The sequence below is a fragment of the Coenobita brevimanus genome, chromosome 93 (genome assembly GCF_032717465.1).
Source record: "Coenobita brevimanus isolate Jiangsu-jjx chromosome 93, ASM3271746v2, whole genome shotgun sequence".
In the NCBI taxonomy this organism is placed as follows: domain Eukaryota; kingdom Metazoa; phylum Arthropoda; class Malacostraca; order Decapoda; family Coenobitidae; genus Coenobita; species Coenobita brevimanus.
In genome coordinates this window covers 28,092,580-28,113,160 of record NC_137046.1, presented here as the reverse complement: position 1 = coordinate 28,113,160, position 20,581 = coordinate 28,092,580, and the positions used below count along the sequence as shown (strand labels likewise).

Below are 20,581 nucleotides of genomic sequence, written 5' to 3'. Positions count from 1 at the left end.
TATGGCATAAATTTATTTAAGAAAACTAATATAACGATGAGTATTGGCAATAGGAGTAACGGCACAGTGATCAACTCCACCAGCTCACCTGTGAAACTCAAGACCAGATTGGATTACCATGTTGTACGACAAATAACTGATTTCTTGACTAACTCTTTCACCAGCACTGTCATTCTTGGACGTTGTACTGTGGTTAACGGCAGACGTATTCAGTAGGGAGTCAAAGCCAGACTGTTTCAAAATTAACTTCTCTCCTCCCTTCCTTCCTCTCATGGGCGTCCGGAGGGTGGGGGGGGCAAGGGGGGGGCATTTGCCCCCCCCCTTGGAATTCGACGGCTTCAGTTCTTGTTCAAGGATGATTGAGTGATTTGAGTCGATTCATGCATTCAGTCACTATGCATCTGATGTAAGTTATGTAACCCATGTAAGTATGCCTATTGGGAGTGTGTGTATTTTGATAAAACCGCACATATACTGTATGTATAATTTCTTTTATTTTGCCCCCCTTTACAAAAAATCCTGCGGACGCCCCTGCTTCTCTCCTCTCTCGTCTTCTCTGTTAAATGTCCACCACACCCTTCCCTGCGATGACGAATTTATATTTTATTTTATTACGGTTTTATTCCGGTCTGGAGGGACTTCAAACTGGGAGAGTTAGATGTAGCCTTCGCTAACCCCTGCGCTACCAGGGGGTTACCCCAGGTTAAATAAAACTGTCTGCAACAGCAAGAACGAAGTGCAAAATACGCCACAAGACTGAAGGGCTTTAACACAGCTACAAGTGAGGTGGGTGTTGAGATAGGTGACGATGAGCGAATTGTGTTTCGGTGGGAATGGCTGGGCCGTGGACGAGAAAGGGCCAGGTGTGGTGTGGCTCCCGCCCCAACAATGGCTTCCTCCAGCACCGGGTTATCTTATCAGTCGCGGTGCGTACGTTGCCACAGGGGGACCACACTTGGGTCTTTACGATGCAAGGGCACCATCAGTTTATTATGATAGCAGTGAATTCTTACATGAAGAGAAATGTGAAGGGATGGATGCAGAGCCTGGGGGAAGATTGTTACCAAAATGAAGTGTCATATAACAGTACTGTATAAATGGTGTGTATCCAGCTGATATTGGACAAATAAAACTTACACGTCGCTGGAGTTGAGGCAGATGAGACACTCGCCGACAACCCCTGAATCCTGACCTAAAGTATTTACCGATTATAAACAGCGATGACTGCGTCATGTAAAACCCCACCTATACAAGGTTAAAAATCTTATCTATGGAGATATACTGAAGTGGAGAGTAAGCTTCAGTTCACTGTGAACGTAAACACACACACACACACACACACACACACACACACACACACACACACACACACACACACACACACACACACACACACACACACACTTGTTGACAAATTTCTCTACTGCAGTAAATGTCAGAAATGTCACAACTGCTTCCATATACCAACCAGAGCGGGAAGGAAAGAAAAGCGACAAGGAAAAGAAAAATGAAATGGATGAGTGGAGGAACAACCAAAAGAAAACTGAGGATGAAGCGAAGGATGGAATGAAAAGGTAAGAATGAAGGAGAGAGGGAAGGAAAGAGGGAGAGATGGAAGAAAAGGAGATAGAAATGGTTGGAGGGAAGGAGGAAAGATAGGAAATGAGTGAGGTTAGAAGAGAGGCAGAGAAGGAGTACGGGAGAGAAGATAGGCAAGAGAAAAATAGGACAGGAAAGAGGGAGGAAATAGGAAAAAAAAGAGAAGGTAAGAAAGAGGGAAAGAACGTAGGAAAGAGGGAGAAAAGGTGGGAAGGGGAAGACATATGAGGAATGGAGGAGAGAAGGTAAGAATGAGGGAGACAAGGCAGGGAAGGAAGCAAAGGAGGAATGAGAAAGAGAAGGTAAGAAAAAGGGAGAGAAGGTAGGAAAGAGAAAATGAAGGAAAGAATAAGAGAATAAAGGAATGAAGGAATGACAAGAATGAAAATAAGAGGAAAGTATGAGAAGAAACTACCACACCAAGAAGGACAAATCTCACTGGCCATATCCACAGCAAACACCTCAACACTTCCCACACCTTCCTGGACACATCACTTCACCTCATTTACTTCGCGCACAGCAGAATATCAACCATACAATATTTGGCAAACTTAACATCCAACACGGCACTGAATGTTAGTCTGAAAATGAATGACATGAATATCTGCACAAATCTATCCTGACATGGTAATCTACCAGTAACTTTACTGTTTGTGTGTGTGTGTGTGTGTGTTTTTTCCTCAGTAATATTCACTACTTTGAGGAACGAAAATCATATTTTTGTCCCTCCCCCCACCCATCATCCAATCCTTTTTGGCTTCACCATAAGCGCAGGGTCCGGGACTAGAGTATTCAGTGCCGACATTTAAGGCAAGGATGACCAGCCTCGCACCATCCTGAGTGGCATTACATATAGCGATAAATCTCAACCAACCCTTAGATGGAAACTCTTACAGGTCCATCCGGTTGGAGCGCAGTTACTAGACCACCAGGCGCCATTTGCTTACATGATTACCTCCCGCGAAGTGTTATTTTTTCCTGGATTACAGGAAACCCTTTTGCTTGTCACTCAGTGTAATGTCACCTGATGGCAGCACTACATCGAGCGAGATGATAGGCGTCCCACCTACCTACTTTTCTACACGAATGAAACCTAGAATCAGTACTATAGTTCATCATCATCAACAATAACTTCAGGTTTGGAGTAACTGTAATTGTATTTTAAGTGAAATATAATTAATTACACATTTTTCGGTAATTGTAATGGTACGGTAATTATTTTTATCTGCCGGTAACTGGTTTTGTAACTGTGACTGAGCTTTACATTCAATTGTAATTGCATTTGTAATTGTAACTGACTGTTTAGATGCATGATAATTAAAATTACATAAAATAAATATTATTCTGATATACTGAATATATATATATATATATATATATATATATATATATATATATATATATATATATATATATATATATATACAGAGAGAGAGAGAGAGAGAGAGAGAGAGAGAGAGAATATGCCATAAAGTGAACATGTTGCATGATGCGTGACACGTCCAATATTTGTATACCTGGGATCTATAGACTGTGTACGAGACTACTGTATTATGTGTACAGACTGTCGTGACTACGTCTACGTATGTGGTGGGACAGGTTTGTAAATGTAAACACTTATAAAAATGTTATGTTCACGAATCACGAGTTCACGACACGTCCAGTACTTGTAATTCTGAGATCAGTACGTGCTCACCATGAAAAAAAAGTAATTGCAATATGTAACTGAACACTAACTTTGCTGTAACTGATATTGTACTTTGGAATTATTAAAACTGAAAAACTGTAACTGTAATTAGTATTTTTTCTTCCTTGTAATCGTAATCGTAATTACGCAATAGGACAAGTAATTATAATTGTAATTGTAACTGACCAAAAGCAGTGTGATTACTCCAAGCCTCTTCCACATCATCATCATCATCATCATCATCATCCAGATCTCTTTTATCCCACTCAAGAATTAAACCTAGCTTCAGTACACTCGTTGATCTATTCAAAATCTGATAGCATTTCCCGCCACCTGTATTCCAGGTACTGATTACCGAAGTTTAATTAATTTTCCTGCCAATGGTACACACTGGAGGACAAAGGGAAGAGGCTGCGTGAGAACTCCAGTGCCAACGATATTTCAGTGATGTTGACAAGACCAGGAATAAGCTAAGTGCTGCTCCTGTGACAACGACGACGATGATGAAGACTGTGTGTGTGTGTGTGTGTGTGTGTGTGTGTGTGTGTGTGTGTGTGTGTGCAGCTAGTCGAAAACCGTAAAGACGTACAGTTATAGCAAAGCAACATCTCATTCTCTTCAACAACTTTACACCACGCAACTCCACCTCAGTTACCTCCACCACTCCCTCTCCCACCATCACCACCTGCAAGTACATTATCGTCATCATCACCGCCACCACCACCTAAATCACCACCACAACTACTGCCTAAACTACCACCACCTACACCATCATCATCATCATCATCACACCGCCACTGTAACTTCCTTCACGACCACCAACTACAGTACATCACCACCACTACCTACACTAAAACCACCATCACCATCACCATCAGCACCATCACCACCACCACCACCATCACCACACTTTACTTGCCTAACTATTTAAAACTTTCTCCAATAAAACCTTCCCTCAGTGAGCAAACACAGGCGGTATTAAATGAAAAGAAAGAAAGCTTTCAGATGTCATCTGACACTAATATCTTCACCGCTTGTAATTCGAAAGCTTCTTGTATCCAGTTTTTCCTAAAACAATATCTCCCTCACAGCATTTTTTAAAACTTAGCAACACATTCTGTCCTATTAAATCTGGCGTACATTTCATGAACGCCGTCAGTTCCATGGCCTTTCCTATTTTTCCCATTTCACAGCATGCACAGCTGGGGGTGGGTAAAGAGCGTTTTTTCTCCGCGGAGGATGAGGAGGAGGAGGTGGTGGTGGAGGTTTTAATTAAAGTTACTGAAGAAACGATTTAGATATAACTATTGCAAAATTACGGAAATCGTCTGTTAACTACCTAGGATTCACCAGCAGTTGGCAGAGTCTCCTGGTGTGGAAATGAGCTGCGCAGTTTCGCTGTGCTTGGTTTTGCTGCCGCCGAACCATTTCATACACTACGGAAGACGCCTCGTAGTGAAGGGGCTACAGGCTTTCTCACTAACCCCTCCAGTACGATGTCATCTTTGTACATTAGTCTCGCTGCCGTTAGACGATTTATACAGACAAGATCAGGCTATCGTGTACTAAAGTGGTTAAGTATCGTGTTTCCTAACTCCTGTATGATAGAAGACTCGTCTAACACAGCACTTCACTGGCACCATATCAGTTCCCCATCCAACCCATAACATTACTTGTGTTCTCGCCGGCTAACAGACTGTCTACCAAATCTTTCTTACCAGTTTAGGGTGTACCTGGTGTGTTAATATATTCCTGTGTATTATTTATGTAGTCTGTGTGGGTATTACAACGAGTTAAAAGGCAAAGAGAATAAAAAGTCACTATATACAAAATACACTACTACAGAAGATTCGCTGTGTACATGAAAGCCATCTAAGCTGACGAGAATACAGTCGATCTGTTGTTTCTTAATCTACCACCATAGCCCCAAACATTTTTTTATATCACAGTTAACCCCCTCCCCCATATCTCAGATCTCAGCCTCCCCTTAGCAATCATTAATTTTGAAACAGACTATTGTCCCTTTCAGCGCTCGGGTCACCTCAGCTTTCCCTTGCTCACTAGAGGTCCCCCTTAAGTCCACCCCATAAAAAAACCCTGAAGCCGCCACGGTGTCACTTTCTCATTCATCTCACCAAAACTCAGCCATCACAGTTCCTCATTTAGCACGTTATTCATCCACCGAAATTCCGCTGTGAACACATTATCGGTCTAATGATTTTAACGAAACAAACATTTTGTCGCTGACATTTCTTCCCACTGCAACGCATCTACATACCTTGAACTGAAACTATGTACACATACCCTCAAGTGAAAACAAGTAATGTTCACATACCCTAGACTGACATAATCACATACCCTAAAATAGCAATATACATGTGATTCCATTTCCTCAACTGTGGACTGTGGGCTTGCGGACTGGATCCCAGGTGCTATAGGGAACTGTGTCTGATGATTTGAAATGAGCTTCAACCAGTTTATTGTTGCTCCATCGACGTCATTAAAAATACCACAACTTATAACACACTACCAAGTTTGCACGTGATATCCGTACAGTATCTCAACACAGATGGTAGGTGTCAGTGCTCAACGAGTGACTCTTGTCAGCTGTTACGGGTTAGCCCTCTGCTGGTGTTGTATTAAGTAGACTTCTGGACCTAGAGAATGAGCTTCTTCACCTTTTCCAGACTCGGAAAAAAAAAAATCAATTAACAAACCACTCACAAAGACTCAAGCACATTTTCTCATGAAAAATCATAATTTCATAAGTATCTTCATCCGACACAACGGTATTATTTCCTCAACATGCAGCCTACCACATCCTCCCCCTAAAGCCCAGAGGAGAGAGTAATGTGGTTAAGCTGAAAGTTCCCTCTCTCTCCACTCTTGTTTACCTCTCTCACCTGGTTGTCAAGGAGACCAGGAAAGGCAGCAGCGGCGGGCTGAAGGGAAACTATAATCAGTTTAGGCCATAACATCATCAACAACAACACCGATGTGACGGGCCCGGAGTTATCTGGTCTGTATGCTGCTTGGGGTCACGTGTTCGTCGTTCGTGGCTCATCAACTGATTTCACTGGACAATGGAGGGACAGGTGACTTATGAACAATTAGGCTGAGTGATATTCCTGGTTACTGCCATTTTAAAAGAGTAAACAAGACGAAGGACACCTTTAATAGCCGCACACCCATATATCCAGCATCTCAAAGGATCCCAACAGTTGTCCTTTGCTGTGGGACACACCCCTCAGACACACTCCAGATGCACACCACACGCACCTCAGACACACCCCAGACGCACATACACGCACCTCAGACACACTCCAGATGCACACCACACGCACCTCAGACACACTCCAGATGCACACCACACGCACCTCAGACACACCCCAGATGCACACCACACGCACCTCAGACACACCCCAGATGCACACCACACGCACCTCAGACACACCCCAGATGCACATCACACGCACCTCAGACACACCCCAGATGCACATACACCCACCTCAGACACACCCCAGATGCACATCACACCCACATCAGACACACCCCAGATGCACATCACACGCACATCAGACACACCCCAGATGCACATACACCCACCTCAGACACACCCCAGATGCACATCACACGCACCTCAGACACACCCCAGATGCACATCACACGCACCTCAGACACACCCCAGATGCACATCACACCCACCTCAGACACACCCCAGATGCACATCACACGCACCTCAGACACACCCCAGATGCACATAAACCCACCTCAGACACACCCCAGATGCACATCACACGCACCTCAGACACACCCCAGATGCACATACACCCACCTCAGACACACCCCAGATGCACATACACCCACCTCAGACACACCCCAGATGCACATCACACGCACCTCAGACACACCCCAGATGCACATCACACGCACCTCAGACACACCCCAGATGCACATCACACGCACATCAGACACACTCCAGATGCACATCACACGCACATCAGACACACTCCAGATGCACATCACACGCACATCAGACACACTCCAGATGCACATCACACGCACATCAGACACACTCCAGATGCACATCACACGCACATCAGACACACTCCAGATGCACATCACACGCACATCAGACACACTCCAGATGCACATCACACGCACATCAAACACACTCCAGATGCACACCACACGCACATCAGACACCCCAGATGCACATCACACGCACATCAGACACACTCCAGATGCACACCACACGCACATCAGACACACTCCAGATGCACATCACACGCACATCAGACACACTCACTCTTGTGGGTATGACACATATCGATGGACTTGAAAGTCTGACACTTTTAAGGTCTACGGCTGAGCTTGGCAGACTTCATCCCTCAAAAAGGTATAGTAACTTGGTGGTGAAGAAGTTAGGGAGGCCATCCCTTGGGGGGCGACAAAAACGACTGGTTAAACTACAAGAGTATTATTAAGAGTATTATCTTAATGATAACTACCAACTCTTCCCCAAGAGGTAACTCTTCAACAAAAACGATGATACAGCAAGCCATGGCCAACAAACCCAGAGGGTCAGTAACTATGAGTACAATGACAATCACACAGTGTTGTCTCTAATACTGCCTCGCGAATTCCACCTTGTCATATGGTTTACACTTTCTATTTATAAGCTCGTTAACACAGATATGTAATATTATTTCTGTGAACAGAATCAACGTGGCCAACAGGTTACCTTAAAGCTCACCGTGTACAATATTATATATATATATATATATATATATATATATATATATATATATATATATATATATATATATATATATATATAGATAGATAGATAGATAGATAGATATACACCGATTGTGGTATATATTAGATATCATCATCCAATCCCATGTTGCCTCATGAGGAGCGTAGGAGCCCGGGGCTAGGCAAGTTGGTCCTGACATTTCAAATGAGAGTGACCAGCTTCACCTCATCCCTGAGTGGCACCACGTGGGCAATAAACCCCAACAATCCCTTGGATATAAACCTACACAGGCTCAATCCGATTGCAGCACCCCAATTACCCACTTAACAACAGGCGCCATAATTTGGTCGTATGGTTACCACCCAGCCATTTGGCTTGTCACTCAGTGTAGAGTCAAGCCACCCGTAGGCAGAAGGAAGGGGAAAGAATGAAGGAAGGAAAGACGGAGGAGGGAGTGTAAAGTCACCCGCAGGCAGAAGGAAGTGGAAAGAATGAAGGAAAGAACGACAGAAGAGGAAGGAATGACGAGAGGAAAGGGCAAACACCCAAAGCAGCACTACAATGAGTGAGTGGATGGTGAGCGCCCCTACCTACCACAACCTTTTTATAATTCAGTGTTATGACAAACATTTAAATTTTAGTGCAATGAAAATTTTACAATATTTAACCATTACATAAAAGTACCTTAATTAATACCAAGAATGACACTGATACTGATATCTGTGCTGACTATGGTGCTTATAACTACTCTCTAGAATGCAGTGACACTTACCTGACATATCTTTCTTCTTTAGTCTTCTCTGCTTCTTTTTCTTTTCCTGCTCCTTTGTCCCTTCTTTTTTTGTAGTGTCATCTTTAGCGGCTGTATCCAGGATATGTGAGGCTTCTTCAGCCTTCCTTTCTTCCACTTGGACTGATGAGTAGTCCTGTGATTCCTCCTTTGACCCAACCCCCCTGGACAGTTGCTTTCTGGAGCCTCGCGCATTCGATTTCCTCTTCTTCTGTTGCTTTTCGGCTGCCTGGGAGTCGTCGGCAGGAGAGACTGACTGTTTGGTACACTCTGGAAGATTCTCCACAGTCCCTTCACTTTGCAGTCGTGTCTGGGATGCCTCACATTCTGAGTTTGACTCGTCCAACTTCACAAGTGTGCCTGGAGTTTCTGAGGAATTGGTAATTTCGTTGGTATTCTGTGGTGGAGTTGCCTTGTTATCCTTGTCATTCTCGCTAGGACTTTGACTCTTCGTAGTTTCAAGTAACTTCCCCACAGGTAATATCTTGGGCTCTGCCTGTTGTGTTATGTTGCTGCTGCATGCCGACTGACTTAAACTTTTAGAATGGTCAACTTTTCTTATTTTCTTCGGTCGGTAATACTGTGGTTCATCAGCTTCCTCGATATGTAAGTGTTCACTCGAATTTTGCGACATAGTTGAGGAATGTAACTGTGGTATGGGTAACTCGTCAGGCTGAGGATCCCCTGTGTGTTCATCTTCCTTCAAAGACAAACCCACCTCCTCGGAATTTTTTACATCACAATCTGTTATTTCATAACCTTTCTTAACTTGGCTGTCGTTATCTTCTGAGTCACACGTAGTTACGTCCTGGAGAGCCCCTGTGTTTGTAACAACGCTCAAAGCTGCATTTGCATTCTGTCTGTGTATGTCCTGGCAACTAGAATCTTTGTCAACATTCAAATCTTGAGTAACATTATCTTCTTGAGAGACTGTAGCTTCATCAATACTTACACCTTGATTTGTATTCTCTTCTGGTTTTGGATTACTGCCTTTGCAGGAATTTGGATTCTTACCAGTGACTGCTGCTTTATTTGTGCCTTTAGTCTGCTCTCTGTTTTGGTTCTGACTTGTTTTTTGATCATTAATTTTTTCTACTCCTTGATTTCCACTGAAGGCCTGATTGTGGTCTCGCCTTACACTTTGGTCTGGACTTGTCCTTCGCTCATGCATCGCATTTTGGTCTTCCCCTGTAGTCGGATCTTGCCTTAAATTCTGATCATTCATAGCATTTTGGTCCTCCTTTGTAATTCGGTCTTGCTTAGCATTATGGTCTTGGCTCTCATTACAGTCTGGTCTTGTACTCTGTTCTTGCCTTGTATTTTCATCTTCCGTTGTATTTTGGTTCTGATTTGTGCTGTGACCTTCTTTTAGCTTTAAATCTGTAGTTACAGCTGGAATTTGATTTGCAATTATGTCCTGACTACTATTGTGCCTCTCATTGCAGTCATTGCTGGGGCTTGACTCGCCGAAGGTCTTCTCACTGTTGCTATTCACATCTTTATTTTGTACGTTTTGGTCAGTTACGAAATCCTTTTGAATATCCTTTTTTTGGTCAGAACAACTGTCCTGATCTAATTTTGAGTTTAGGCTGGTGCTGTCATTATTAATTTCACCTGAGGGCTCGTGGGAAGAAGAGTCAGGCGTCTCTTTCTCGGCTTTTCTTTTCAGATCAGCAGATGAAGATCGAGTTCTCCTGCTCGTGTTTTGCAACTCTTCAGGTGATATTCGTGACCTTCGATATGAAAACAGTGGGTGAGTTCTACTCCTTCTGGTGGGTCTCGATCTCACAACTCTACGTCTACGTGAGTGAGCCTTTGACCGTCTAAATGAAGCTTCCTTCTCCTTGGTGAATTCTGCTGAGGGAAGGTCAGTCTTCGTGTCAATGACTTCGTCAGCACGGCTACTTTTATCTTCAAATTTCACTTCAGGTATGTTTTCTTGAGAGTTATTTTTTGATGATGATGAATGGCGCTTTTTCTCCCTCTTGGGCTTCACCAGATTTGGCAGTTCTTCATTTTCATCCAAGGAAAATTTATCGGTTTCACTATCATCTTTGTCTCTTCTTGTGCTGCTCCTGCTCTCGGTGGTCATGATGGGCGCCAGCCCGGGCATGTCACTGGCGGGCAACGGGACAGGGGCATTCATGCCAAAACTTACCCATAAACAAGCGTCAGAATTCCGTCCAGATTCAGTCTTTTTTACATGCCTATCTCTCCGGCATCTCGGGGCTGACTGGCACTGTTTGTCACTAATTTCATGACAATCTGATTTTTCTCTCTGCTTCATCGTGGAGGAACTTTTACCTGATTTAGAGCGTGGGGAATCGTCGATGACTTTTTCTTTATCCGGACTAGCATTATCAGGAACCAGGTCCTCGGGTCTGTCATTCGTGGGTGCTAAAGAGACATGCTGTGGTTCCTGATTTTCGTTCTCTAACTCTACATTTTCCTTGCAATCTTGTTTCAATTCTTGCACCACTACTGGTGACTGTGAGACTGTGCACTCGATACTTTTATCGTGATCAGGGTGAGGTGGAGATTCCAAATCTGGCAAAGAATCGGAAAAAGAGTCATCTACGGAATCACTAATGGAACTGTGCTTGAGTCTGTGGCATACACTCTCTACTTTGACACTAAATGAATACTGTTCTTTCTCTGTGGGTGTTGGGGGCAACTCGCTACCACTGATCTCCGGTGACTCACCAAGTGTAGGGAAGGCAAGAGGCAGAGGAAGGTCTTGCTGGCCGCTGGATGGAGTCTCTGTTTGTTGTTCCTTCTTCCCATGTAATCCATTACACTGGTCTCGGCTAATATCACAAGAGTCGTTACTGTCTTCACCAAATAACTCCAGATGTCTTTTGTGCTTGTCTGTTTTGATAACTTTTTTCATTTTCTTGCTTTTTACCTTTTCTTTTTTATTTTTCTTTGATTTATGTTTTTTATTAATAGCTTCACTTGATAAGTTTTGGTCCTCATTTCTTAACCTATTTGAGCAAGAGTACTCCCTATTCGGCCCATTCCCTTTACGTGTGAGCACGATCTTAGGAATACCATTTTCTTTGTTACAGTCCTTTTTCTCAGTTTCCGAGGGTGATTGAACCCCTGGGTGTTTTACCTTCAAAACTAATTTCATCAACGAGTTTCTGTTATCACTCTGGTCTCTGTCAATCTCATTATCGCTACTTTCGGTGCATTTTGGAGGTAAGGCTCCTATGACCTCGTCCATCCCCGGCGCCAATCTCCCAGTTTCCTCGACACAGGCAGCATTTGCCTCACTCAGATTCCCAGGAGCTCCGACTTCGTCCTCCAGCCCCGCAAGATTAGCATTACCAGAAGCCTGGACCTGAGCATGTACTAGTGGGTGGAGGTGAAGGGCTTTGTTACCGTCCTGAGTTTCTGAGAGGCTGCTCGTCTCGAGTTCATTTTTTAAAGGCTGTGACGAAGAAGTAACCTCGGTGCTTGGTGACTGCTGCACCTGTGTATCACCACCCTCTGTAGGGTTCACCTCACGCTTCGTGGGCGTTGCGACATGGACGGAGGTGGCAGAGTTAAGGGGCTCGTGGTTTAACTCTAGTGAGAGGTGTAACTGAGGGTGTAGATTGGCGGGGGACGGCGGAGGAGACCCAAGTGAGGGTGATGGAGACGGAGGAGAGGATGAACGTGATGGTAAGGAGGCTGGAGAGTTGGGTGTTGACGGTAAGGTTCTCGGGGAGTAAGGTGAGGATGGGGGCATATTCAGATGGCCTGAAGAGCTTAAAGTTTCTAGGTATTTGGGGGAGTGAAGAGATAGGGGAGGCGAAGGAGGGGAGGGAGGTGACCCAGGGGGTGAAATCGTTGATGGGGAGGGCGGAGAGAGAGGGTGTGATGAATCTGGGGAGCAGGAGGGAAAAGCAACAGGGGACGAGGACAAAAAAGGTAATAGGACTGACATTGGTGTGTAAGGGGAGGAGGGGGCGGAGGGTTGCTGGAAGTGGTCGGGAGACAGTGGAGAGGACTGAGTGGTGTTGACACGGTGTTTAACTGAGGAGTGAGTAGTGCTGACAGAGTCTGTGCAGGTGGATGGATGAGAGGAGTACAGTGAAGAGGGTGTGTGGGTGGGACTGCGTGATGTAATGTACGAGTCCTCTGCCAGAACGGGTAAAAGCGGCTGGCGTGCAGAGGAGGGAGAGGAGGCTTGGCAAGGCAGACCTGGAGAATGGGGAGGCGAGGCGAGTGTTGGAAGGAAAGGCGAGGGTGCCACAGAGCCACTTCCTCGCATGACACTCTCTATGCCTCGCCCACTGTCATCCCCCTTCTGCGAGCTGTCTCCCTTGGTCTTCTCGTAGGCGCCCGTGACTGCGGCTCCACTTGCACTACAATCCTTTTGATCAATAACACTTCTACTTTTAATTTCAACACTATTGATCACCGTCTCACAAAATGAGTCCGTCCCCACTACCTGCACTGTCTGGTTTATGTTACTTGCACTGTTTTCATGATTTACTTCACACAGAGCTGATATTTCCCCCCTTGACCGACCGACACCCAACTTAGTGAATTCTAACCGAGACTTAATTTCTAGTTTTCGTCTGTCAGCATCAAGGGCTGCATGTGCCATGGCATGGCTTAGCTCCCTGTTATCGGCGTCGCCATCATGGTCACTGCCGTAGTTCTGTCCAGTGGAGGTGCCCCTATGGACGGGCAGAAGGCGGATGGTTCCATACGCCCTTAGGCTATTAACGTCAACCTGTGGCAATCCGTCCTCTAAACGGTGGAGGAGCACCACCGGCTGCTCATTGGGGTCAAGTGGCGGGGTTGCGATCGCAGTGGACTGAGACCGCACAGCAGAGGTGCCACACAGGGAGCAAGGCCGAGGGCGACGAGATGCAGGTCGGGGGAGAGGGTGGTTGGAGTTAGGCGGGGGAATCACCACCCTGTGAACATCATGGGCCAGCGGGTCACTTAGCTTGGCATAGAGGTCCCCGTGGCCCTGGTGGCTGCTGGTGACGGAGGAGAGTACGGTGGGAGAGGCAGCGAGGCTGACGGGGGCGTTAGTCAGCGTGTGTTGTTGTGGAGCTGCCATGGCGGGGCCGCGGCCCACTCATGACGACTAGACCGTCGCACCACACCTGTGCCGCCCCACACACCTGCTGGCACACTTGTGGCAGCTGCAGCCTGTCAGCCAACCACCACACTTCCAGCGTGGCCCACCTCGCTGATATAAGGGACGGGGAGTACCGTGGGCAGTCTCACTCCTGAAACAGAGCGTCAGCGTTAGTGTGTGTACATGCACTCCCTTCCAAGCCTCCACATCCTGTTGCTTCACGCATTTCCCTGCCCCTATCCTCACCTAATCCTGCTTCTGCAAGCCAACCAACAGTCTTGCTTCTCTACATATCAAATTAGCTATAAACATGTGTCACGTAAATACTTTTAATAACATCAAAACCTTCCCTTTTCTGTCCCTCGACACATCCTTTTGTATTTTTCAAATACACTGTCGTTTTCCAACATTTCCCAATATCCCTCAACCATCCCGTCTCTTTCCTCATTTTCCTAGCGAATCCCGCTTCCACATATTATCCGTGCTTCTCCATGCACTCGTGTAGGTATACAAACACACACACACACACACACACACATAAACCTACAATCTCCCTCTATCTCCTTCACACACCCAACTTTAATCATTAGATCACTACACCCACACAACATCTGCAGCCAACGTCTTACCCCACACTGACCTAAACAACTACAGGTTACAAACTATTCCGAAAACGTTTTCGCCATCATCCTAATGCTATTCCCCAGTCACAAAAACGGGGTGAGTAGGATCCAGAAGAAGAATCAGTAACAAAATCGTTCTAGGAATACACACAGCTTCAGTACTTTCTGATCTCTAAAAAAATATAGAACAGTAGCTGGCACTTCATAGAGGCACACATGCTGGCTGTCTCGGAATGTGGGTGAGCAGTAAGAGTGGACGTAACATACACCCCCGCTAATAACAACACATTGCTCTTGAAAGATAGTCATAGCATGCACTCAGCATGAACGGTAGGTATTAGCGCTCAGGTGGTGAAATATGAAGCAGGAGTGTAACACCGTATGCCGCACGCAGGACTCTATAGGGCTTGGGAACAGCTGTAAAGTCTATACTCAGAGTCAAGTATTTTATACATACATACACATATTCGTACATTATCTATCTATCTATATCTATTTCTATATCGATCTATCTGTATATCTACTCTAGGGTATATGTACTATTAAGTATCAGACTCAAATACATGGACTATTCCGGGTCATCAGCTGTGTTTGCAGGTTGTGTCAATAGATGTGAGTTGCTGTGAACCGCATCATGCCACTTGCTTCAGTACCCTACTTCCTGTCAACCTCAGTTTTCACTGCTGGGGAATCTTTATGTAGTACAGTGTAGTGACAACAACATGACTAAAATTTTATGTTAGTTAGGGTATGGAAAAGCACTGAAACTAACAACACAAATTAAATTACGGTAACATCTTACTTTGATGCACGGGATTCGTACCTACGAGTACGACATCAGAATTAAAGCTTGGTATTTTGGCCACGCAACCGACTTTCGTCCATTTCTCAAGATATCTTCAGGACTACCAACGATAGAGAAATAGGGGAGATTTTAATACCCTTTCACAACCTCTCGACAAATACCGATAAACGATCACTACTTTAAAAACAAAAAATAAAGGTCTACTCGTATACCAAAGGATTACAGTAGATGGATAAAAATTATACATTTTTGCAAGGGCGACACAACAATATAATCCGCCGCTTTTCTCTGGTGAAATATCCTCAGATAAACTCCACGGGAAAAACTGCAGAAAAAAAACTGCCTTCCAAAGGATACTAAATCCAGCTGTGATCCATGAAACTCCACAGGTTCATCTAAAATTAACTCTTCATTTGTGGTACAAGTTGTTGCCTTCGGATGTATTTGTTACTAGACTAGAGGTGCTAAAGATGGACGCCTTCACGTGGTGGCACTATATTAACCAGGTAATTATGCTGTCCCGGTTATACAAACGACCTTCAACTCCATTCCTATCCCTTGAATGCAGGGTGATAGACTGTAAGTGATGGCCAACTTCAGCCTGCTGTCCACCGGGTCCAGGTTCAGATGAGCCTAAGGTAATAACAACAACAACAACAGTAAACCCCTTAGGTGTACTGCATGTTTGGCTGATTAGCTTCTCCAGATCATGAACGTCTCTCCCCCTGTCAACCCCCCCCCCCAAAAAAAAAATAATAACTACAGTAGACGGCCATTATGTACATACAGGTGCCTGTATAATACAATTAATTCCATACATCCAGTGTCCAAAGTATGTCAGTAGATAAACAAAGAGATATGTACATGTATAGTTAAGCAGGCAGGATGTGACGTGTTGCCGGCGTATCCTGTCCTCTAGATAAGGCAGTGTTCCAAACTCTCCCTCCACCTTCTTGGTACCTTAAGTAATGTCGTAACAGCTACCCAGAATAACTTTGTAGTGACAGTAGTATTATGCACCAACATCTCTTACACAATTACCGTTTATACAACTGCAAAATATATGGTAAACTACTTACTTACATTTGTGCGTGCTGCAACGATAATTATTCTATTGCGTTTATCTCCGATACCTTTGACTATGAGTACTAACCTCTCAGGTCGATGCTAAGGTACTGGCCAACTTCGTCCTGTGCCGAAACCTACCCTTCATATCCCCCAAACCTACGCCATACATCATCATCATTATTTTCATCTATATCTGGAATATAGCGAACGCTTGAAGCTAATGTTCAAGTGTATTAGGCTATATTCATACAAACATTAACATAAACGTGCAAAGGGGTCATGGCCAGCAACTTCACAAGGCCATATACAATTTCTGTGTATATAATATGTACGTTTAAGAATGTGAACCATGAACCACACAGGGCAACTGCTAAACCATAAGTTCCCTCAGCGGTTGTAACCTACGGGCTACATACAGCCATTACAGATGGGGAACCGCCTCACTACCATTAATACTGGCACACTGGGACACACACGAGTCCAAGCACCAGGGCCATCACTACAAGTCTCACCACTAATGTACCACATCAAATTGTACACCGGAAAGCTCTGCCATAACCGTCGAAAAGAGGAAAGGTAAATGAAAACAATGAACAAAGCCTGCAGTTTATAAGGCAGGGGACATAGTAATCTTGAATAAACTGTCTACAGATAGCAAGCATTTAAAAAATCGTATTCAAGGGTTAACGTAGACTGCATGTGACCCCTTCAGTATGAAACTTTTCCTGAAATGCATTTAAAAAATCGTATTCAAAGGTTAACGTAGACTGCATGTAACCCCTTCAGTACGAAAGTTTTCCTGAGCTACTATCGTCATAAGGAAGAAGAAACAAAGGCAGGTAGTGCAACAGAATTACGATACAAGGTAACAATATGAGAGATGATCAGACTATCTATGTATCTAACTATCTATATCTATGATTTAACACACACACACATATATATATATATATATATATATATATATATATATATATATATATATATATATATTGTTACATAGCCTATGATTTCATCATCCTTTGTGTAATTTTAATGCACAGTAGCTGCATGTTTGATCACGAGCGTGTTCTGCCTCAGTCCCCCCCTTCTACCGTTATAGTAGAGTAAGTCGTTCTCTCTGTTATACTTTGCGGGATTTTCAGCTCTCTGTCCCCATGGCTTCATTTGCGCGTCCCTCTTACAAGTTGTATCAAGCTCTGCCAGCCCCTATATAATGAGCTCAGTCTCTGCATCATTGCCACTTAGATCTGCTCCTCATTTTGTTCACATCTCTGTCCTCCCCTGTACAGATATTATTATTGTGAGTGCTCAAGAAATCTCCAAACTTCTAGCAGCTGTGTGTAATTTGAGTATAACTGTTGTTGCATTTTTTCTTGTACTGTATAGCATAAGTTTAATTTGTAGGCCTAGTGAAGTTTTTGTAATTCGTGTGGGGTTCTTTATGTCAGTCATTTTTGATAATAGTTTGTATCTGTAATTATTTATCTGGCATTCACTGAGTATTATCTGGTATCTCATTTTATCAGGGCTGACTTAGATAAATTTATTCTTGCTAATTTCGTGTTAATAGAGGCTATTGCAGTTAACCATATATTTAACCTGTTTTTGCCATTACATTATCCTTATGAGTCCTGAATGTTTTGTTGTTAATTTAAGCATTAAACTTTAACTTGTAATTTTACCTAACTCTTTTGTTTTGAACCTGGAACTTTACGGGACAGTAGTGACTCTTCGTATTCTCACTTAAAGTGTACATTATCTTTCTCTGTTCCGTAACATAAATTTGGCGACCCTGCCAGGATATTCAGGATATTATCATAAGGATATTGCTTGATATTTTGTGACTGTTACTTATTAATTATGTCTACTATTACTACACTTGATGAAGCCAAAGATTTTTTGTCAAATGTGCAAACAGTGTTGGATGTAGAAAACAGAACAAAGAATGAACTTAAGCTTGTTGCTCAACAATTGGAAATTTCTGTTCGCTTTCATTCTAAAGATCAAATTGTTGACATGATTAATGAAAGCTTGTTCAATGTAACTCCTCCAAATGAGCAAACGCAGATTGAATTAGCTAAGTTACAGCTAGCCCTGCAGGAGGCCCGTGCTAGGGAGGCTGAGGCACAAGTTGAAATTGCTAGGATTCAGGCAGACCATGAGTATCGCATGAAACAAGGTGGAACTGGATCATCTAGCTCTGATGATTTTGATGTGGCTAAAAATGTTAAACTTGTCCCTCCTTTTAATGAATCTGATTTAACAAAGTATTTTCAGTTGTTTGAGAGGGTAGCTACAGGTTTTAATTGGCCTAAGGAGTATTGGCCAGTACTCCTTCAAACTGTTCTCACCGGTAAAGCTCAAGTAACTTATGCATCTTTGCCTCAGGATCAGTCTGATAATTATGATGTAGTTAAGAGCTTGATTCTTAAGGCCTATGAGCTTGTTCCTGAAGCTTATAGAGTAAAATTTAGGACAACTTACAAGCAAGATAAGCAATCCCATGTTGAGTATGCAAAAATCAAAGAAGATTTGTTGGAGCAGTGGTTAAATTCTAAGAATGTGGATTCTGATTTTGGTAAATTTAAGCAGATGATTTTGCTGGAGGATTTCAAAAGGTGTATTAGTAAAGATGTAAGCCTATATCTTGATGAGAAAAGAATAGATAATTTGTCTGATGCTGCAGTTTTAGCTGATGAGTATGTTCTCACTCACAAGAGATATTCTAGAGAAAAAGGGAAAGCTGAGAGTAAGTACGTTGCCTCTACTCAGAGTACAGGTAACAGGAAAGAGAATAAGGATGATGTTTCTCAGGAAGTAAATACCAGCTTCACCTCTAGATTTCAGAAAAGTAAATGTACTTATTGTAGTAAGCTTGGTCATACTACGGAGAGATGTTTCAGGAGACAGCGTGATGTGAACAAAAAGGAGTCTTTAAATATTCAGTCAATTGGTCTAGTGTCCACTCTTGAGAGTTCCCAGAATTCTTTAACTGAGTTAACTGAACCTGCTTTGAGGGGTAACTTAAATTCTCATGATGGAGCTCCTCTTTGAGCAGTAACGTGGGTGACACTCTCAAGAGTTCATGTGCTAATTTCCTGTCTGATGGTTTTGTCAGTCCTCTGGACAGTAATGACAGGAAATCAGTTAAAATATATCGTGATACAGGTGCTTGCCAATCCCTTATGCTGACCAGTGTTCTAGGCTCTAATGTTAATTCCTCTGATGAAACTGTAATCTTACAAGGTGTAGGGAATAATTACTTCTCTGTTCCTCTGTGCAGAGTGAATTTAGAGTCTGGTTTTGTTAATGGTTCCGTTATGGTTGGGTTGGTTGAGACACTCCCAATGTCAGGTGTAACTTTCTTACTTGGAAATGATATTGGTGGAAGTCAAGTGTGTCCAGCTCCTCAGTTGTCTAGTGAGCCAGTGGCTGCGTCCCAGGATTGTGATGTCCCTGATGTGTTCCCTGCATGTGCTGTCACTAGGGCTAAGTCTAAAGTTACTGGTGATTTAGAGGATAATGATGATGATGATGTTATCCTAGCTGACACTTTTCTTGCTAATTTGGACCACTCACCAGATGAGGCAGTACCCCGTAGTGTTGATAATTTGTCTCGTCAAGAGTTGGTTGAGTTGCAGGTTGCTGACCCTGAGTTGAAAGGTCTAGCTAACTCTGCTTACAGTGAAGAAGAGTCAGCCGGTGCTTCTACTTGTTATTATGTAAAGTCAGGAGTACTTATGAGGAAGTGGAGACCCCCAGCAGCATCAGCCGACTGTGAATGGGAGGTTGTACATCAAGTTGTCATCCCTCGTGTTTGTAGGCAGGATATCATTCGAGTGGCTCATGATACCAGTTTGGCAGGACACCTTGGAGTGAGGAAGACTGTGGCACACATTTTGAAACACTTCTACTGGCCAGGTATCTTCAGGGATGTTTCCTGGTATTGTAAGTCTTGTCACACCTGTCAAGTTGTGGGGAAGTGTAATCAGACCGAAAAGGTTGCACCTCTAGTTCCCATTCCTCCTTTTGAGGCGCGTTTCACCCGTGTGTTGGTGGATATTGTGGGCCCTCTTCCTAAGACTTCTTCAGGATTTTCTTATGTGTTGACCATGATTGATATGGCTACTCGTTATCCTGAAGCCATTCCACTTAGAAATA

At 43.7% G+C, this 20,581-nt stretch overlaps 1 protein-coding gene across 1 annotated transcript in view; it reads right to left on the bottom strand.

The window, feature by feature from the left end:
- LOC145412389 (uncharacterized) overlaps positions 1-20,581 on the bottom strand; it is a 98,854-nt gene that overhangs the window by 36,869 nt on the left and 41,404 nt on the right. Inside the window, exons 2-5 of the mRNA XM_080282278.1 lie at positions 8,821-14,072; positions 7,802-7,877; positions 7,220-7,460; positions 6,190-6,228 (exon numbers count right to left, since the gene is read on the bottom strand). Of these exons, the coding sequence (XP_080138404.1) occupies positions 6,190-6,228; positions 7,220-7,460; positions 7,802-7,877; positions 8,821-13,900 (5,436 nt within the window). The 5' untranslated portion in view covers positions 13,901-14,072. The remainder of the gene's footprint in view (positions 1-6,189; positions 6,229-7,219; positions 7,461-7,801; positions 7,878-8,820; positions 14,073-20,581) is intronic.